At 43.7% G+C, this 20,770-nt stretch overlaps 2 protein-coding genes across 8 annotated transcripts in view; both read right to left on the minus strand.

Annotated features, from left to right (window-relative positions):
• On the minus strand, window positions 1-15,156 carry LOC133361345 (zinc finger protein 774-like; the record flags this gene model as incomplete). Its single annotated transcript, XM_061580276.1, has 3 exons — window positions 1-342; window positions 10,150-10,422; window positions 14,983-15,156. Coding segments are annotated over 3 exons (789 nt in total), but the record flags the coding sequence as incomplete, so codon positions are not given.
• LOC133361284 (zinc finger protein 239-like) overlaps window positions 1-20,770 on the minus strand; it is an 807,570-nt gene that overhangs the window by 508,828 nt on the left and 277,972 nt on the right. The window lies entirely within an intron of this gene.

Consider the following 20,770-nt stretch of genomic DNA (forward strand, 5'->3'; position numbering starts at 1 on the left):
TGTCTTCCCACACACAGGGCACAGGAATGGCTTCTCGCCCGTGTGTGTTCTCTGATGACTCTGAAGATGTGATGAGTTTGCAAATGTCTTCCCACACACAGGGCACAGGAATGGCTTCTCGCCCGTGTGTGTTCTCTGGTGAGTTTGAAGATTTGATGCCTGTGCAAATGTCTTCCCACACACAGGGCACAGGAATGGCTTCTCGCCCGTGTGTGTTCTCTGATGACTCTGAAGATGTGATGAGTGTGCAAATGTTTTCCCACACACAGAGCACAGGAATGGCTTCTCACCCGTGTGTGTTCTCTGGTGTCTCTTAAGACTTGATGACCATGAAAATGCCTTCCCACAGACAGAGCAATTGAATTGTTCCTTGCCCCCGTGTGCGTGGGGCTGTGGAGAGCGTCTCTGCTCCATGTGAGCGTAGTAACAGTAGCGGTGTTATCGAGTCAAAAGTACGCTATCGGCCGCAAGGATGTTTAGCGTCGAGTTTTGGATTTTGTTAACTGCTAAAACAAGAACGACACTCGCGTCTAACAGAGACGCAAAAAAATCCCGTAAATTTGACGACGAAAACGTTTAAGAGTTTTTCCGCGAAAATAGACACTTACTTGGAGATTCACGGTATATCGATGTCTGTAACCCGTCTGAAGATGTCGCCACGAACTCTCCCGAAAGTCGCCTAACTGTCGACTCAGCAATTGTGCTCGCCAGGCTGCGTTGTCTCGCGGTTGAAGGGCGATCAGCAGAGCGACGAGTCGAGCGTCCAACCTCATCAAGTTCCCTCTCGAAATGGCATTGAGCTCTGCTTCTGAGCCGCCTTATAACTCCCCCCCTAGGATCCAATCCTTTGTCTTTCAGGATATTTGCATTTGATTGTTAATTTGAAGGCACAATCCGCATGTCTATTAACATACCGAAGAGTAATGTGCCCATTGTGCTTCATGCATGAATATGTAAGTGCATCTCAGTGTGTAATTGTGCGCTTATTTTGAATAAATGGAAAAGTTTCGTCCTCGATTTAAAGTGAATGCAGAGAAATTAGCATGTAACTTTATAAAAGGAAGAGAGCGGCCTTCTCGACGAGGGAGTGAAACCCAATGGGTAATCTTCTTTTACAACGTTACAATGGATAGGTTGTAGTTCATAGGTTATACTATTATGTTTCACTATGACAGAGCTTAACATGTGAGAGTATACAATATCAGAGTTGATCAAATGCGAGCAGGCTACCTTGAGAGCGATTGCGAATGGGTTGCGTGTCTGGAAGAAGCCTCGCTCTTTCAGATGCCGTACCAGCTTCGTCAACTCTTCGCTACGATTCTGCTGTATTCCAAGCCAGCAGATACGAAGGATCTCTGGGATAAATTCTACGACGAATTGGCTCGCGATTACGAGTACCAGTACCGCCAGCTGACCAACAAAGAACAAATGGTAAAGTTCAAGACCCTTCACAGCCTCCACGAGTTCCTCACGGCAGGTGGGATGGCTCTGTCGGACTTTGACGACCTCCCGCAGCTTTCCGAGTACCCACACTTGGTCTTGGACTCGCAGCTTGCGAAGATCCATATCCGCCGCGAATTGGAAGGATATGATAGAAACGAGCTACAAGACATCGTAGAAGATGCTGACAGACTCTACACGAACCAGACAGAAATCTACGACGAAATTGTTGGCTCAGTCGAAGACAGTCAACCCGATCAAAAGCTGTTCTTCATCGATGGTCCGGGCGGCACGGGGAAGTCCACGCTGCTCAACCATGTGCTGGCGAAGATACGTCTTCAAGGCAAGATTGCGATTACTGTTGCTTCCAGCGGCATTGCCTCGCTGCTGCTTCCAGGCGGCCGTACCGCGCATTGCACGTTCAAGATCCCGTTGAAACCGACGAACATATCCACATGCTTCATTCGCAAACAGTCCAAGCTCAAAGCATTTATCAAGGAGGCAAGTCTTATCGTTTGGGATGAAGCCCCAATGATGCACCGGTTTGCGTTTGAAGCGGTGGATCGCACGCTTCGCGATATTTTGGACAATCTGCATGAACCGTTTGGAGGCAAAGTGGTTGTCCTGTCCGATGACTTTCGACAGATTCTGCCAGTTGTCAAGAAAGGAACACCAGATGATACTGTGGATGCGTGTTTCAAGTCGTCCAACCTGCGGTCCCACTTCAAGCAAGTTCATCTGACTGTGAACATGAGAGTCCAGTGCGCAGAGAACCAAGAATCAGCCGCAGAACTTTTCTTTTGGAAGTCGGAGAGGATAGGCATGAAGATGATCCTGACCTCGGTCCGGATTGCATGAAGATTCCGCGTACCATGGTGATCGACAATCCTGAATACGACCCAGACATCGACGGAGATGAGGACGGCAGTCATCTGCCCGTGCCAATCGGGTTGAAGAGGATTGTCGATGCCATGTACAGTGCAGATGAATTGAATGACCCTACGGTGGCAACGAACGACTACTTCGCTCGCCGCACTATTCTGACGCCGACCAACACCGCTGTGCAGCGAGTGAATGAGGCTGTCGCGGATCGCCTCAGAGAAGCTCCACAAGTGTACCTGTCTACAGATTCGGTTGAGGACAACGAGAGAGCAGGGTCAGCATTCTTTGAGACAGAGGTCCTCAACTCGGTGAACATCAACGGGGTTCCGCCACACAAGTTGATCCTCAACAAACGCATCCCAGTGATTATGATGCGCAACTTGAACCCGGACGCTGGCCTGTGCAATGGAACACGGCTTCGCATCGTGGAAATGAAGTCACCCGTCATTCGCGCGACTATCATGACAGGAACCCATAACGGTAAGAAGGTGTTGATCCCTCGGATCATCTTCATCAGCGACGACGACACGAAGGACTTCCCATTTCGACTTCGGCGCAAGCAGTTCCCCATTGTCCCAGCCTTCATGATGACCATCAACAAGGCGCAAGGGCAAACTGTTCACAACCTGGGATTATATCTACCAACGCCATGCTTCTCGCACGGCCAACTGTACGTGGCACTATCGCGAGTCACGGCAAGATCCAACATCAAGGCGCTTATTGAGGGACCTCACGACGAGGAGGAAGACGGAGTGTACACGAAGAATATCGTGGATCGGCAGATATTTGAATAAGTTGCATTCTATATTTGAATAAGTTGCATTATTTAATATTGTCGATTGAGCGTCTCATTAAAATACATATAACCTCACAAAAATAAACATAAAACAATCACCAAAACATGTCTATTGTGTCCAGCCACTTTCAACTCTCCACCAACCAAGTATATACACACCGCCCGCGAAGCGGGCGGCGACTGCTAGTGTACGTATGTAATATGCATCTTTTGCCTTTGGACATGCGAACCGGTGGTCGGATATGCGAACGGGGGGGTGCAGGATTATGATCGGATTAAAATTATTAGAATAACACTAGGGTCGTATTAGAATTACACTGAGCTAGAATGTATGTTAAATGTAGATGTACATCGGGAGTCGTAAATGCGGCCTGGGTGGTGCCAGATTTAGAATCGCATCAAAATTATTAAAATCGCACCATGGTCGTATTAGAATCAAGCTGCCCACTGCTGGTAGAATGTTCCATCTCAATGGAACCGAATAGCAATATACATCTTCTTGGTTCTTTCGGTAAAGTCACGTAGAAGGGAAGTAATAAAATAATAAAAATAAAACATAATAAAATAATTCTCACGACGTTTCGGCCACAACGCAAGCAGCCGTCCTCAGGTGGAGAACAGGTCCGTCAAGTAGACGTAGTCTGTATGTCACGCTCCAGGCTTGGAGCGACTATTTATGCTGCGATGGAGGAGCGAAGAGCGTCTTGACAAAATAATTTCCATATCAAGAGGATGTTAGCATATTTATGGGAAATGCAGATATGTGATTTGCACTACTTGTGAAATGCGTAGGAGGTGGGCGGGGGGGTTTCAAAGTCATTATGTCCATGCATTATGCAGGATTAGCAGCATCAAAGGGAGGGAGTAAGGTCAGAATTAATAATATACAGCATTGATATTTTGCGTGGAGCCTACAAGCGCAACCTTGCGCATTTTGACCTGGTTCTCGACGCCCGTCCCGCGCCCATGGTAGATTCTTGTGCATTTCGGGGCGTCAAGGGTTCGCACCACAGCCTTGAAGGATTAGGCAGGTCCCTGGCTTCTTTTGAAGAATTTGACCAGGATCCAGGCACCGGTTCCTCGCACGTGGCGGATCCTTGAGGCACCCCGGGCCTCAGGGGCTCGGAAACTGTGGGCGCCACAACACATTTCATTTAGAGTACGGTTCCCCTTGCCGAGTGCCCCACCACGTCGGACACACCAGACTTGGGCTGTACAGGACATGGGGATGAGCTGTCTGGGTGTGGACGGACATAACTACATGCGTACACACTGCGGCCATTTCACCTCTATGACTTCTACCTGTCGCCGCTGTGGGCGGAGCAACTTGGTGGACGTACCCGGTGTCACCTTTGGGCAATACAACCTGTCTACGACCGCCCATGGAAGCACGAACGTTATCACCCGCTCGCGGCGGTCGCGCGTGTGCGTTATCGTTTATAGTGTTACAGTTTACATGTTATAGAGTACAGTTTATCTCCGGCACACTTCGGGATCAAGGACTGGTACGTTGATGAACGATTAACTACGGGGACCTTTCCCCTCAAGGAACACGTGTTAATCGGGTAGACAGCTAAGATGATGCCGGTTAAGGGTACACTTGTGTGACGGAGATCCTCCACCTGAAATTCCCTTAACATGTTTTTGCTAGGAACATCATAAAATAAAGACCGGACAAACATTGTTTAAAAATACGTTTTTATTCATCTGCAATAATTTTTACGTCAAAACTCGAAGGGAATATTTATTATGTCCTATGTTCACACATTTCCAGTACAATGCAAACCATTTCCGTTCCGGGAATACCAAAGCGTTAAAGGATAATTCCCCATGATTTTCTTATTAGTTCATCACGTTTGTTCACCTGTGCGTCTATGTTGAAGTCAAGGCCATATATCCAACGAACGCGTCATCAATGTAATCCTGAAATCAGCTATCTAAAATCGATTAATACCAATCAAAAAAAGCCATACACTTGACAAAAAATCTATAAAATGTTGAGTAAAGATGTACCTACAGACGCATTCCAACTTGAGCTCAACAGGAACATATAACGACTACAATTGAACAGTCTCACAACCGGTGCTCATCACACCACTTCGGCAAGTAATCCGATAACATTACAAACCACCACTGGGCACGTCATTAAACTCTCACAAACTGTAAAACTAAAATAGTCAAAATTAGGACTCATTGCAGCACCTTGAATTTCAGCTTTTGATTTCAGTTTCCTATCATTGTGGATCTTCTGATGCCTGTTCATGGTTGATGATTGTGCATATGTCTTTGCACACACAGAGCAAAGGAATGGCTTCTTGCCTGTGTGTGTTCTCTGATGAGTTTGAAGAGTTGATGCCTGTGCAAATGTCTTCCCACATACAGGGCACAGGAATGGCCTCTCGCCCATGTGTGTTTTCTGGTGACTCTGAAGAGTTGATGACCGTGCAAATGCCTTCCCACACACAGGGCACGGGAATTGCTTTTCGCCAGTGTGTGTTTTCTGATGAGCTTGAAGATGTGATGGCCGTGAAAATGTCTTCCCACACACTGAGCAATTGAATGGATTCTTGCCTCCGTGTACGTGGGGCTGTGGAGAGCGTATCTGCTCCATGTGAGCCATCGAGTCAAAAGTACGCTTTCGGCCGCAAGGATGTTTAGCGTTGAGTTTTGGATTTTGTTAACTGCTAAAACAAGAACGACACTCGCGTCTAACCGAGACGAAAAAAAATCCCGCTAATTTGACGACGAACACTTTTAAGAGTTTATCCGCGAAAATAGACACTTACTTGGAGATTCACGGTATATCGATGTCTGGAACCCGCCAGGCTGCGTTGTCTCGCGGTTGAAGGGCGATCAGCAGAGCGACGAGTCGAGCGTCCAACCTCATCAAGTTCCCTCTCGAAATGGCATTGAGCTCTGCTTCTGAGCCGCCTTATAACTCCCCCCCTAGGATCCAATCCTTTGTCTTTCAGGATATTTGCATTCGATTGTGAATTTTTGAAGGTACAATCCGCATGTCTATTAACATACCGAAGGGTAATGTGCCCATTGTGCTTCATGCATGAATATGTAAGTGCATCTTAGTGTGTAATTATGCGCTTATTTTGAATAAATGGAAAAACACGTTCCCCATGCCCTCCATTGTCCTCAATTTAAAGTGAATGCAGCCCCGTGGCGTTGCCAAAAACCGCCAAGCTTCGGGAGCGAGCACGTACAGACGCGTAGTGACCACACTTGCAACACAATCACTCTAACATCAGTAACCAAAATCCGATCTGGTACGTGGTCTCCGCTTGGTCTGGTTGGTATCCGTCATAACTCTGGAGACAAACAGCGAGGCATGGTTTGGCCAGCCACCACCTCATTTGCCAAAGCGACTTTAATAGCTGCTCTCAAACAACACTGTCACCAATAGTGGTTTATGGGCTAGGATGTTTAGCGGACACTCAGTCTTTTTGGGCAAGGCGTATGAGAAAATACACACCTCTGTTATCCCATAAACACAATACACAGCATCGGTAAGGCTGCCTTGTTGGGGAGATGTAGTTTGGGTAAGGTTCTGTCACTGTAGTTAGGCGATGTGACTGGGTTATCACACGGATTCCGAAAAGCAGCTTAGACGATACGATCCACTGCGCTCCATCTCCCCACATGGACAACAACATTCTCAGTTTTAAAAAAATGAATAGAAATGTTTAAATACGTTTTTTTAATCATGTGTATTGTATAAATGTTATAATGTGTGATTGTTATACTCTTTAAATGTGTGTATATACTGAAAATAGCTAATCAATTCCATTGATACCACACATTCATCCAACAGTGGACAGTGTGATTCTAATACGACGAGTGGGATTCGAATAATTGTAATTCGATTCTAATCCTGCATATCCTACCCCCAGTTGTCATATTAACTTACCATACGTACAACCACAGTGTGATTCTAATTAGCTCAGTGCGAGTCTAATGATTAGTATGCGATTATAATCCCACACCTCCAATTATGTGGTTCTGCACTATAACAGTTAATCGTATTTTAAAGCGTAACAATGGATAGGTTGTAGTTCATAGGTTATAATATTATATTTCACTATGTTAGAGTTTAACATGTGAGAGTTTACAATGTCAGAGTTGATCAAGAGCGTCAATCTTGATCGACGCAGAAGCAAATGCAGCAGCAGCAACATCACATTTCGAGGGCGACGCAGCTACTTCTGATTCTGCTGCTTCCGCTGCTCAGATATTTGTTGCCAGGCCCTGCTCTCGCGGGACCCCACACGTCTTTGTAAATGATTGAGATGATGTCTGAGCTGATAATTAATTTAATAAAGAATACTTTGTTTGGGTGTAGGTCTGTGTCATCGGGGATCAGCGAATACTGCTTATGAATGAACTCGCACACCTTTATGACCGACATTGTACTCATTTTGGTTGATCGAGACGAACAAGGCACGTGCCATGTCCAGACGAATAGATATTAACAATATTGTCCTTAAATATAATGCTAACACTGGATTAACGTTAACACTGGATTAAACATGCACATTTTAAACCCTGCCTAGCATTTATGACTAACGATTCGCATTTGCACATAACATATATTCAAGCACAGTAAAATGCGCATACGAACATATTGTTACTAGAATAATTTGAATGCGATTCTAACCCTGCAAACCCCCACAGTTCGCATATCCGTCCCCCGATTCGATTGAACCTACACTTTACAAACATATGAGCGATTAAAATGCTTCTAATGACATTCTCATACCGTAACTCCGTTTATGGTGGAATCTATTATTTAAAAAATAATTAAAGTCGTTGAATGTTTAGTGTGATTGTTCATAGTGTTATCAGTTTACATGTTATAGAGTACAGGTGATCCCCCGTATACTTCGGGTTTCGGGACCAGAACGTTGTGAAACGATTAGCAAGCCGCTAATTAAAAGAACACGGGGCGGCGGGAACACGTGCTTCCATGGGCGGTCGTAGACAGGTTGTGTTGCCCAAAGGTGACACCGGGTACGTCCACCAAGTTGCTCCGCCCACGGCGGCGACAGGTAGAAGTCATAGAGGTGAAATGGCCGCAGTGTGTACCCATGTAGTTATGTCCGTCCCCACCCAGACAGCTCATCCCCATGTCCTGTACAGCCCAAGTCTGGTGTGTCCAACGCGGTGGGGCTCTCGGCAACGGAAACCGTACTCCAAATGAAATGTGTTGTGGCGCCCACAGTTTTCGAGCCCCTGAGGCCCGGGGTGCCTCAAGGATCCGCCACGTGCGAGGAACCGGTGCCTGGAGCCTGGTCAAATTCTCCAAAAGAAGCCAGGGACCTGCCTAATCCTTCAAGGCTGTGGTGCGAACCCTTGATGCCCCGACATGCACAAGATTCTACCATGGGCGCGGGACGGGCGTCGAGAACCAGGTCAAAATGCGCAAGGTTGCACTCGTAGGCTCCACACAAAATATCAATGCTGTATATTGCTATTCGGTGCCATTGCGATGTAACATTCTCCCAGTAGTGGGCAGCTTGATTCTAATACGACCATGGTGCGATTTTAATAATTTTGATGCGATTCTAAATCTGGCACCACCCAAGCCGCATTTACGACTCCCGATGTGCATCTACATATAACATACATTCTAGCTCAGTGTTATTCTAATACTACCAAAGTGATATTCTAATCATTTTAATCCGATCATAATCCTGCACCCCCCAATTCGCATATTCGACCACCGGTTCGCATGTCCAAAGGCCATAGATACATATTACATACGTACATACGAGCACAGTTCGCTTGCACGTAGACTATACATACATATGCGCAGAGTGTGATTCTAATACAATCACATTGTAATTCTAATTCTTGAAATGAGATTATAATACCGTACCTCTGTTTTTGGTGTTATAAATGATGAAACTAGTTTATAGTATTTTAATGTTTCGTGTTATCGTTTATAGTGTTACAGTTCACATGTCTTAGCGTACAGGATTCCCTGTATACTTGATGATTAGGGACCGTAACGTTGTGAATCTATAAATAATGGGGCCCTTTCCCCTCCAGGAACACATGTTAATGGGGAGACAGCCAAGATGCTGCCGGTTAAGGGCAGATGTGTGACGAAGATCCTCCACCTGAAACTCGCTTAAAACACGTTGTTGATATGAATACATAAACGGACACACATTTGTTTAAAAAAATCGTTTTTATTCATCTGCAATCATTTTAAGTCAAAACTCGAACCGAATGTATTATGTCCTATGTTCACACATTTCCAGTACCATGCAAACCATTTCCGTTCCAGGAATACCAACGCGTTAAAGTATCATTCCCCATTATTTCCTTATTAGTTCACCACATTTGTTCACTGTGCGTCTATGTTGAAGTCAAGGCCATATATCCAACGAACGCGCCATCAATGTACATCCTGAAATCAGCTATCTAAAATCGATTAATACCAATCAAAAAAAGCCATACACATGAAAAAAATCTTTAAAATGTTGAGTAAAGATGTATCTACAGACGCATTCCAACTTTAGCTCAACAGGAACACCAAACTACTATAATTGAACCCTCTCACCACCAGTACTCATCACACCACTTCAGCAAGTAATCCGATAACATTACAAACTACCACTGTGCACGTCATTAAACTCTCAAAAATTACACACAAAAGTACTCGGTACGGCTTAATAGGTATAACCACATGCAACATTATATTTCAGTCACCCCGAGCTCTCGGTTTGATCCTCGAGCCACTCCATTACATCCAGCCATCTCTCGGGATCCAACTGCATGGGATCGAAGGTGGAAACTTCTTCAGGACTCATTGCAGCACCTTGAATTTCAGCTTTTGATTTCAGTTTCCTATCATTGTGAACCTTCTGATGCCTGTTCATGGTTGATGAGTCTGCAAATGTCTTCCCACACACAGGGCACAGGAAAGGCTTCTCGCCCGTGTGTGTTCTCTGATGACTATGAAGATTTGATGACTTGGAAAATGTCTTCCCACACACAGGGCACAGGAATGGCTTCTCGCCCGTGTGTGTTCTCTGATGACTATAAAGAGTTGATGAGTCTGCAAATGCCTTCCCACACACAGAGCACAGGAATGGCTTCCCGCCCGTGTGTGTTCTCTGGTGACTCTGAAGATGTGATGACCGTGCAAATGTCTTCCCACACACAGGGCACAGGAACGGCTTCTCGCCCGTGTGTGTTCTGTGGTGTTTCTTAAGATGTGATGACCGTGAAAAGGACTTCTCACACACAGAGCAATTGAATGGCTTCTTGCCTCCGTGTGCGTGGGGCTGTGGAGAGCCTCTCTGCTCCATGTGAGCGTAGTAACAGCAGCGGTGTTATTGAGTCAAAAGTACGCTATTGGCCCCAAGGATGTTTAACGTTGAGTTTTGGATTTTGTTAACTGCTAAAACAAAAACGACACTCGCGTCTAACCGAGAGAAAAAACAAATCCCGCTAATTTGACGACGAACACGTTTAAGAATTTATCCGCGAAAATAGACACTTACTTGGAGATTCACGGTATATCGATGTCTGAAACCCGTCTGAAGATGTCGCCACGAACTCTCCCGACCCAAAGTCGCCTAACTGTCGACTCAGCAATTGTGCTCGCCAGGCTGCGTTGTCTCGCGGTTGAAGGGCGATCAGCAGAGCGACGAGTCGAGCGTCCAACCTCATCAAGTTCCCTCTCGAAATGGCATTGAGCTCTGCTTCTGAGCCGCCTTATAACTCCCCCCCTAGGATCCAATCCTTTGTCTTTCAGGATATTTGCATTCGATTGTTAATTTTGGAAGGTACAATCCGCATGTCTATTAACATACCGAAGAATAATGTGCCCATTGTGCTTCATGCATTAATATGTACGTGCATCTCAGTGTGTAATTGTGCGCTTATTTTGAATAAATGGAAAAACATTGTCCTCCATTTAAAGTGAATGCAGAGAAATTAGCATGTAACTTTAGAAAAGGAAGAGAGCGGCCTTCTCGACGAGGGAGTGAAACCCAATAGGTAATATTCTTTTACAGCGTTACAATGGATAGGTTGTAGTTCATAGGTTATAATATTATGTTTCACTATGATAGAGCTTAACATGTGAGAGTATACAATATCAGAGTTGATCAAATGCGACAATCAAGGGCGTCAAGCGGGTGAGTTTGATCAGAGGCTTTAATCAAAGGCGTCATCCCATCACGGAACACCACCTCCTTGCGTTTATTACAGCAACAGAAGCAACTACAGCAGCGACAACAGCAGCGACAACAACAGCAGCAACATCACATTTCGAGGGCGACGCAGCTACTTCCGATTCTGCTGCCCAGCTTTTTGTAGTCGGGACCTGCTCTCGCAGGACCCCACACGTCTTTGGAAATGATTGCGATGATCATGTCTGAGCTGATAATTAAGTCACTCAAGATTACTTTGTTTAACCATAACTTTAGGTAGGTTAGTGTCATAAGGGCTCTGTGAATACTACTCATGAATGAAATCACACTCCTGTATGACCGACATTGTAATAATTTTGGTTGATCGAGTAGAACAAGTCACATGACATGTCCAGACGAATTATTATCAACAACAATGTCGTTAAATATGATGCTAAAATAAATGTTAACACTGGATTAAACGTGTACCTCTTAACCCCTCCCTCGCATTTACGACTGACGATTTGCATTTGCACGTAACATACATTCAAGCACAGTGAAATGCTAATACGACAATATTGTTATTCTAAAATGTGAATGCGATTCTTGCCCTGTACCCCCCACAGTTCACATATTCGACCCCCGGTTCGATTTAACAGATAATTTACATACATATGTGTAGAGTGCGATTGTAATACTTCTAATGAGATTTAAATACCGTACCTCCGTTTATGGTGCTATAAATTATAAAACCAGTTGATATTTTTATTGTCGTTTAATGTTGAGTGTTATTGTTTATAGTGTTATCAGTTTACGTGTTTTTAAGTACAGGTGATTCCCGGTATACTTCGGTATTCTGGACCTGAACGTCGCGAAACGATTCATAACGAGGACCTTTCCCCACCAGAGCGCAAGCCGCTAATGAAAAGAACTCGGGCCGGCGGGAACACGTGCTTCCATGGTTGGTCGGGGACAGGGCATGGTTGTATTGCCTACAGATGCCACCGGGAAAATCCAAGTTGCTCCGCCCATGGCGGGGACAGGTAGAGGTCATAGAGGTGGGTGATGTAAAGACAGTGCGTCAACTAAGGGACAAGTGGTGACAACAAGATAGAGAGAGTTCGAGAAGGGAAGGCGAGACCAAGTGTGGGCGGAGGTTCACGCCGAGAATGAGAGAGGGGGAGGAACGAGGTTTGGGGCTGTGTTGGCTGGTTGCTGTCTCGTCGTCGTCGTTGCTACATCGTGACGCCTGGGGTCTGAAACCGCGTTAAAGGCTAAATAAAAGAACCCTCTGCAGTCTGAGTCTGGAGCCATTACAATTGTAACGATTCATTATTTCACGGGCTAATATTGGGTTTGTGCGATTGTTTTACATATTCATACTGAATATTGCTATTTGATGCCAATGAGATGGAACATTCATCCAGCAGTGGACAGCTTGATCCTAATACCTCCAATGTGTTATTCAAATAATTTTAATTCCATCCTGATCCTGCACCTTCCGCTTCACATATCCCACCCTTGGTTCGCACGTCCATATTACATACATACATGTTACATGCATACATACTACATAGAGACATATCTCATGCATACATATTACATACAGACATGTTACATACATACATATTACATTCATGCATATTACATACAGACATGTTACATACTCACGAGCATAGTGTGATTCTTAGAGGACCACGGTGTGAAGCAAAGAATTCGAATGAGATTCGAATATCACACTTGTTTATGATGTTATTTTATAGCGTTATAATGTATCGCTGTTAGCTTATATTGTTAGAGTTCACAACATTATAGTTTACTATAACACTAGTTTGTAGTGTTATTTTTAAGCGTTACAGTGTATAGCTCATAGTTTGAAGGTTATATTGTTAGAGTTTATAATGTTAGAGTATACAATGTGAGTTTACAATTTGAGAGTTTGTGAACGTGCCCTGTTCTCGTGGGACCCGACACGGATTTGGAAATAATTGCTATGATCATGTCTGAGCTGGGATGAGCGACTGTTTACTTTGTTTAATCATAGCTGTGTGTAGGTTAGTGCCATCGGTGCTTAGTGAATACTACTCATGAATGAACTCATACTTCTTTCGGATATAAATTGAAATCATGTTGGTAGAACAAGTCGCCTGCCTTTTCTAGACGAATTGTTATCTTCAAGTGCGTCCGAAAATAAACTGCTAATATACACAGCATAGGGAAGGCTGTTTTGTTGGGGAGATGTAGTTTGGGTAAGGCGCTGTGGTCGGGTGATGACACGGATTCTGAAACAATGGAGTTAAACACTCGCTGCTTGGCCCCGTCGACAGCAGCGAAGGCTGTCAGATACCGCCCCATTTACGAGTTGGCTGTATAATGTGTATAGTTGAAGGTGCTAGGTGTTGTTTTCTTCTAACAGCTACAAACGTGCGTGTGTTGTCTGTTTTTAGGATTTGTCCATTGATGTTGTTCTTTTTATTGCGGCGTTTTTTTGTTGAGTTCTGTCACTTGAGTGTTGCAGTTTGTTTAAGAATTCGTCACGTGAGCGTGGTGTTTTGCTTGTGGGAAATTCGCTTTGTCACAAATTGTGATTGTTATAATAATTGTAACGATTCATAATCTCATGAGTTCATAATGGGTTTGTGCGTGATTCTTATACGACCACACTGTTATTCTAATGATAGTATAATACCATACCTCCGTTTATATGGTTATAAATTAGAACATTAGTTTACAATCGTTTAATGTTTAGTGTTATCTTTTATAGTATTACAGTTTAAATGTTATAGAGTACAGTTTATCCCCGACATACTTCGGGATTAGGGACTGGTACGTTGATGAACGATTAACTACGGGGACCTTTCCCCTCAAGGAACACGTGTTAATCGGGTAGACAGCCAAGATGCTGCCGGTTAAGGGCACACTTGTGTGACGGAGATCCTGCACCTGAAATTATCTTAACATGTTATTGCTAGGAACATTATAAAATAAAGACCGGACAAACATTTGTTAAAAATACGTTTTTATTCATCTGCAATCATTTTTACGTCAAAACTCGAAGGGAATATTTATTACGTCCTATGTTCACACATTTCCAGTACAATGCAAACCATTTCCGTTCCAGGAATACCAAAGCGTTAAAGTATCATTCCCCATGATTTCCTTATTAGTTCACCACATTTGTTCACTGTTCGTCTATGTTGAAGTCAAGGCCATATATCCAACGAACGCGTCATCAATGTAATCCTGAAATCGGCTATCTAAAGTCGATTAATACCAATAAAAACAGCTATATGCTCGAAAAAAAACCGTTTAAAATGTTGAGTAAAGATGTACCTACAGACGCATTCCAACTTTAGCTCAACAGGAACACCTAACGACTACAGCCAGTGCTCATCACACCACTTCGGCAAGTAATCCGATAACATTACAAACCACCACTGTGCACGTAATTAAACTCTCACAAAAACTGTAAAACTAAAATGGTCAAAATTACACACAAAAGTACTCGAAACGGCTTAATAGGTATAACCACATAACGTAATATTTTTTCAGTCACCCCGAGCTCTCTGGTTGACTCTCGAGCCACTCCATTACATCCAGCCATCTCTCGGGATCCAACTGCATGGGATCGAAGGTGGAAACTTCTTCAGGACTCATTGCAGCACCTTGAATTTCAGCTTTTGATTTCAGTTTCCTATCATTGTGGACCTTCTGATGCCTATTCCTGGTTGATGAGTGTGCAAATTTCTTCCCACACACAGAGCACAGGAATGGCTTCTCGCCCGTGTGTGTTCTCTTATGATCTTGAAGAGTTGATGAGTGTGCAAATGCCTTCCCACACACAGGGCACATGAATGGCTTCTCGCCCGTGTGTGTTCTCTGGTGTCTCTGAAGATGTGATGGCCATGAAAATGTCTTCCCACATACAGAGCAATTAAATGACTTCTTGTCTCCGTGTGCGTGGGGCTGTGGAGAGCGTCTCTGCTCCATGTGAGCGTAGTAACAGCAGCGGTGTTATCGAGTCAAAAGTACGCTATCGGCCGCAATGATGTTTAGCGTTGAGTTTTGGATTTTGTTAACTGCTATAACAAGAACGACACTCGCGTCTAACCGAGACGCAAAAAAAATCCCGTAAATTTGACGACGAACACGTTTAAGATTTTATCCGCGAAAATAGACACTTACTTGGAGATTCACGGTATATCGATGTCTGGAACCCGTCTGAAGATGTCGCCACGAACTCTCCCGACGCAAAGTCGCCTAACTGTCGACGCAGCAATTGTGCTCGCCAGGCTGCGTTGTCTCGCGGTTGAAGGGCGATCAGCAGAGCGACGAGTCGAGCGTCCAACCTCATCAAGTTCCCTCTCGAAATGGCATTGAGCTCTGCTTCTGAGCCGCCTTATAACTCCCCCCCTAGGATCCAATCCTTTGTCTTCCATGATATTTGCATTCGATTGTTAATTTTTGAAGGCACAATCCGCATGTCTATTAACATACCGAAGGGTAATGTGCCCATTGTGCTTCATGCATGAATATGTAAGTGCATCTCGGTGTGTAATTATGCGCTTATTTTGAATAAATGGAAAAACACGTTCTCCATGCCCTCCATTGTCTTCGATTTAAAGTGAATGCAGCCCCGTGGCGTTGCCAAAAATCGCCGAGCTTCGGGAGTGAGCACATACAGACGCGTAGTGAGCACACTTGCAATACAATCACTCTAACATCAGTTACCAAAATCCGATTTGGTACATGGTCTCCGCTTGGTCTGGTTGGTATCCGTCATCACTCCGGAGACAAACAGCGAGGCATGGTTTGGCCAGCCACCAACTCGTTTGCCAAAGCGACTTTAATAGCTGCTCTCACACAATACTATCACCAATGGTGGTTTACAGGCTAGGCTGTTAAGCGGACAATCAGTCGTTTTGGGCAAGGCGCATGGGAAAATACACACCTTTGTTATCCCACAAACACAATACACAGCATCGGTAAGGCTGCCTTGTTGGGGAGATGTAGTTTGGGTAAGGTGCTGTCACTGGAGTTAGGCGATGTGACTGGGGTATCACACGGATTCCTAAAAGCAGCTTAGACGATACGATCCACTGCGCTCCATCTCCCCACATGGACAACGACATTCTCAGTAAAAAAAAAATGAATGGAAATGTTTAAATGCGTTTTTAAAATAATGTGCGTTGTATAAATGTTATAATGTGTGATTGTTATAATCTTTGTACGTGTATATATACTGTATATAGCGATTCGATTCCATTGATACGACACATTCATCCAACAGTGCACAGTGTGATTCTAATACGAGTGGGATTCGAATAATTGTAATTCGATTCTAATCCTGCATATCCTACCCCCGTGTTTGCATATTCACTTACCATACGTACTACCACATTCTGATTCTAATATGAGCACAGTGCGATTCAATGATTCGTATGCGATTATAATCCCATACCTCCATTTACGTGATTATACACTAACAATTAATAGTATTTTACAGAGTAATAATTGATAGGTTATAGTTTATAATATTATATACTCTTTGGTTATTTCAGTAAAAGACACATAGGCATTCAATAAATCACGACGTTTCAGGCGCAACACAAGCGTCCGTCATGTGTAAAAGCATGGTCTGCTGCTGAGGCAGAATGTTTTAAAAGGTTTGAAATGGGTGTAGACCTCTTGTCATAAAGAAGTGGCCGGGGCTAGTGATGTTCACATGAGAAATTAGCATGTAACTTTAGAAAGGGAGGAGAGCGGCCTTCTCAACGAGGGAGTGCAACCCAACGGGTACAATCCAAAGGGCCTGTGAGTATGAGAGTGCAATCTAAAGGACATGCTGCTTCTGCTGCCCGGCTATTTGTGGCCGGGCCCTGCTCTCGCGGGACACCACACGTCTTTGGAAATGAATACTATGATCATGTCTGAGCTGAGGTTTGAGCGAATAAAGTTTACTTTGTGTAAACATAACTGCGTGTTGGTTTGTATAATCGGGGATCAGCGAAGACTACTCATGAATGAAAACGCACTCCCTTATGACGGACATTGTACTAATTTTTGTTGATCGAGTAGAACAAGGCACGTGCCACGTCCAGACGAATTATTATCACCAATCTTACTTGCGCAGCAGCATCACGTTGCCGTCCACTCATTGATATGCTAATTTTATCTGCCCCCTCCCTCTCTCCGTCCCCGCCCCCCCTCTCTATATTTAAGGGACCGTCACAGAAACGACCCCTCTCTTTGTGCCGATATGTGTCCTCTCTCTGTGTGTCCTTGTGATGTCTGTCTGCTTGTATGTCTGTCTATAGTTTTCGAGTTAGATTTTTGTTGCAATTACTTTTATGCCTGATGATGATTGCTTGTATTGCAATTGAAACGTCGTAATATGCTATTATTTTAATTTATTATTTTATCTTTAGACGTGACTTAACCGAAAGAACCAAAGAATAGTTCCAGTGGTGTTCCGTGATGGGATAACAAACTTTGATCAAATACTTTTATCAAACGAGTCATTACAATTGTAACGATTCATAATTGCACGGGCTTATTTTGGGTCTGTGCAAATTTTTTATATATACATACTGAATATTGCTATGTGATGCCATTGAGATGGAACATTCATCCCGCAGTGGACAGCTTGATCCTAATACCACCAAAGTGTTATTCAAATAATTGTAATCCCATCCTGATCCTGCACCTTCCGTTTCACATAACCCACCCTTGGTTCGCACGTCCATATTACATACATACATGTTACATACATACATGTTACATGCATACATGTACCATGTTACATACATACATGTTACATGCATACATGTTACATGCACATATACTTACTACAAACAGACATGTTACAAACAGACATGTTACATACATACATGTTACATTCTTACGACTGTAGTGTGATTCGAAGAGGACCACGGAGTGATTCGAATAATTCGAATGCGATTCGAAAATCACACTTCAAGGTAGGTTGTTCTAATCTATAGCACTAGTTAATAATGTTATTGTATAGTGTTATAATGTATAGCTCATATGTTATATTGTTAGAGTTCACATACTAGTTTACAGTAATTTGTAGATTTTTCAAATGTATATGTGAATGTTTTTAAGTTACCATTGTTGAAGTTCATAATGTTAAAGTTCACAGTGTGAGAATTTACAATGTGAGAGTATATCCAAGACGACGATCGATGGCGTTGGTAGGTTGGTGTCACGGGACACCAACATGCTGCCGATATAACAGTAACAGAAGCAACTACAGCAGCTACGAAACCATTCGATGGCAAAGCAGCGACTTCTTCTTCAATTTGAGAGTTTGTGGCCGTGCCCTGTTCTCGTGGGACCCGACACGGATTTGGAAATAATTGCTATGATCATGTCTGAGCTGGGATGAGCGACTAATGTTTACTTTGTTTAATCATAGCTGTGTGTAGGTTAGTGCCATCGGGGCTTAGTGAATACTACTCATGAATGAACTCATACTTCTTTCGGATATAAATTTGAAATCGTGTTGATAGAACAAGTCGCTTGCCTTTTCGAGACGAATTGTTATCTTCAAGTGCGTCCGTAAATAAACTGCTAAAATACACAGCATAGGGAAGGCTGCCTTGTTGGGGAGATGCAGTTTGGGTAAGGCGCTGTGACCGGGTGATGACACGGATTCTGAAACAATGGCGTTAAACACTCGCTGCTTGGCCCCGTCGACAGCAGCGAAGGCTGTCATATACCGCTCCATTTACGAGTTGGCTGTATGATGTGTATAGTTGAAGGTGCTAGGTGTTGTCTTCCAACCGCTACTAACGTGCGTGTGTTGTCTGTTTTTACGATTTGTCTATTGATGTTGTTCTTTTTATTGCGGCGTTTTTTTGTTGAGTTCTGTCACTTGAGTGTAGCAATTTGTTTAAGAATTCGTCACGTGAGCGTGGTGTTTTGCTTGTGGGAATTTCGCTTTGTTACAATTTGTGATTGTTATAATAATTGTAACGATTCATAATCTAATGGTTCTAATCAAATTATAATACCTTACCTCCGTTTACAATTATAAACACTAGTGTGATTCGAAGAGGACCACGGAGTGATTCGAATACTAGTTTATAATTTAGCGTTATCGTTTATATTATTACAGTTTAAATGTTATAGAGTACAGTTTATCCCCGACATACTTCGGGATTAGGGACTGGTACGTTGATGAACGATTAACTACGGGGACCTTTCCCCTCAAGGAACACGTGTTAATCGGGTAGACAGCCAAGATGAACATGTTTTTGCTAGGAACATTATAAAATAAAGACCGGACAAACATTTGTTAAAAATACGTTTTTATTCATCTGCAATAATTTTACATCAAAACTCGAAGGGAATATTTATTATGTCCTATGTTCACACATTTCCAGTACAATGCAAACCATTTCCGTTCCAGGAATACCAAAACGTTAAAGTATCATTGATTTCCTTATTAATTCACCACATTTGTTCACTGTGCGTCCATGTTGAAGTCAAGGCCATATATCCAACGAACGCGTCATCAATGTACATCCTTAAATCGGTTATCTAAAGTCGATTAATACCAACCAAAAAAGCTATATGCTTGAAAAAACCCGTTTAAAATGTTGAGAAAAGATCTAACTTAAGATGCATTTCAACTTTAGCTCAACAGGAAGACTTAAACACTACAATATTGTCCGGAATTGAATCATATCACAACCACTGCTCATCACGCCACTTCGGCAAGTAATCCGATAACATTACAAACCACCATTGTGCACGTCATTAAACTCTCACAAAAACTGTAAAACTAACAAATATTACCTGACGTAATATTTGTTCAGTCATCCCTGACTCTCGGTTTGATCGTCGAGCCACTCCATTACATCCAGCCATCTCTCGGGATCCAACTGCATGGGATCGATAGTGGAATTATCTTCAGGAATCATTGCAGCACCTTGAACTTCAGCTTTTGATATCCGTTTCCAATCATTGTGGACCTTCTGATGCGTGCTAAGATTTGACGACTGTGAAAATGCCTTCCCACACACAGGGCACAGGAATGGCTTCTCGCCCGTGTGTGTTCTCTGATGGTTTTGAAGAGTTGATGATTGTGCAAATGCATTCCCACACACAGGGCACAGGAATGGCTTCTCGCCCGTGTGCGTTCTCTGATGAGTTTGAAGAGTTGATGACCGTGCAAATGCCTTCCCACACACAGGGCACAGGAATGGCTTCTCGCCCGTGTGCGTTCTCTGATGAGTTTGAAGAGTTGACGATTGTGCAAATGCCTTCCCACACACAGGGCACAGGAACGGCTTCTCGCCCGTGTGTGTTCTCTGGTGTCTCTGAAGATCTGATGGCCATGAAAAGGACTTCCCACACACAGAGCAATTGAATGGCTTCTTGTCTCCGTGTGCGTGGGGCTGTGGAGAGCGTCTCTGCTCCATGTGAGCGTAGTAACAGCAGCGGTGTTATCGAGTTAAAAGTACGCTAT

This window comes from Lethenteron reissneri, chromosome 72 (genome assembly GCF_015708825.2).
Source record: "Lethenteron reissneri isolate LAM-NWPU_2019-01 chromosome 72, ASM1570882v1, whole genome shotgun sequence".
NCBI lineage: Eukaryota > Metazoa > Chordata > Hyperoartia > Petromyzontiformes > Petromyzontidae > Lethenteron > Lethenteron reissneri.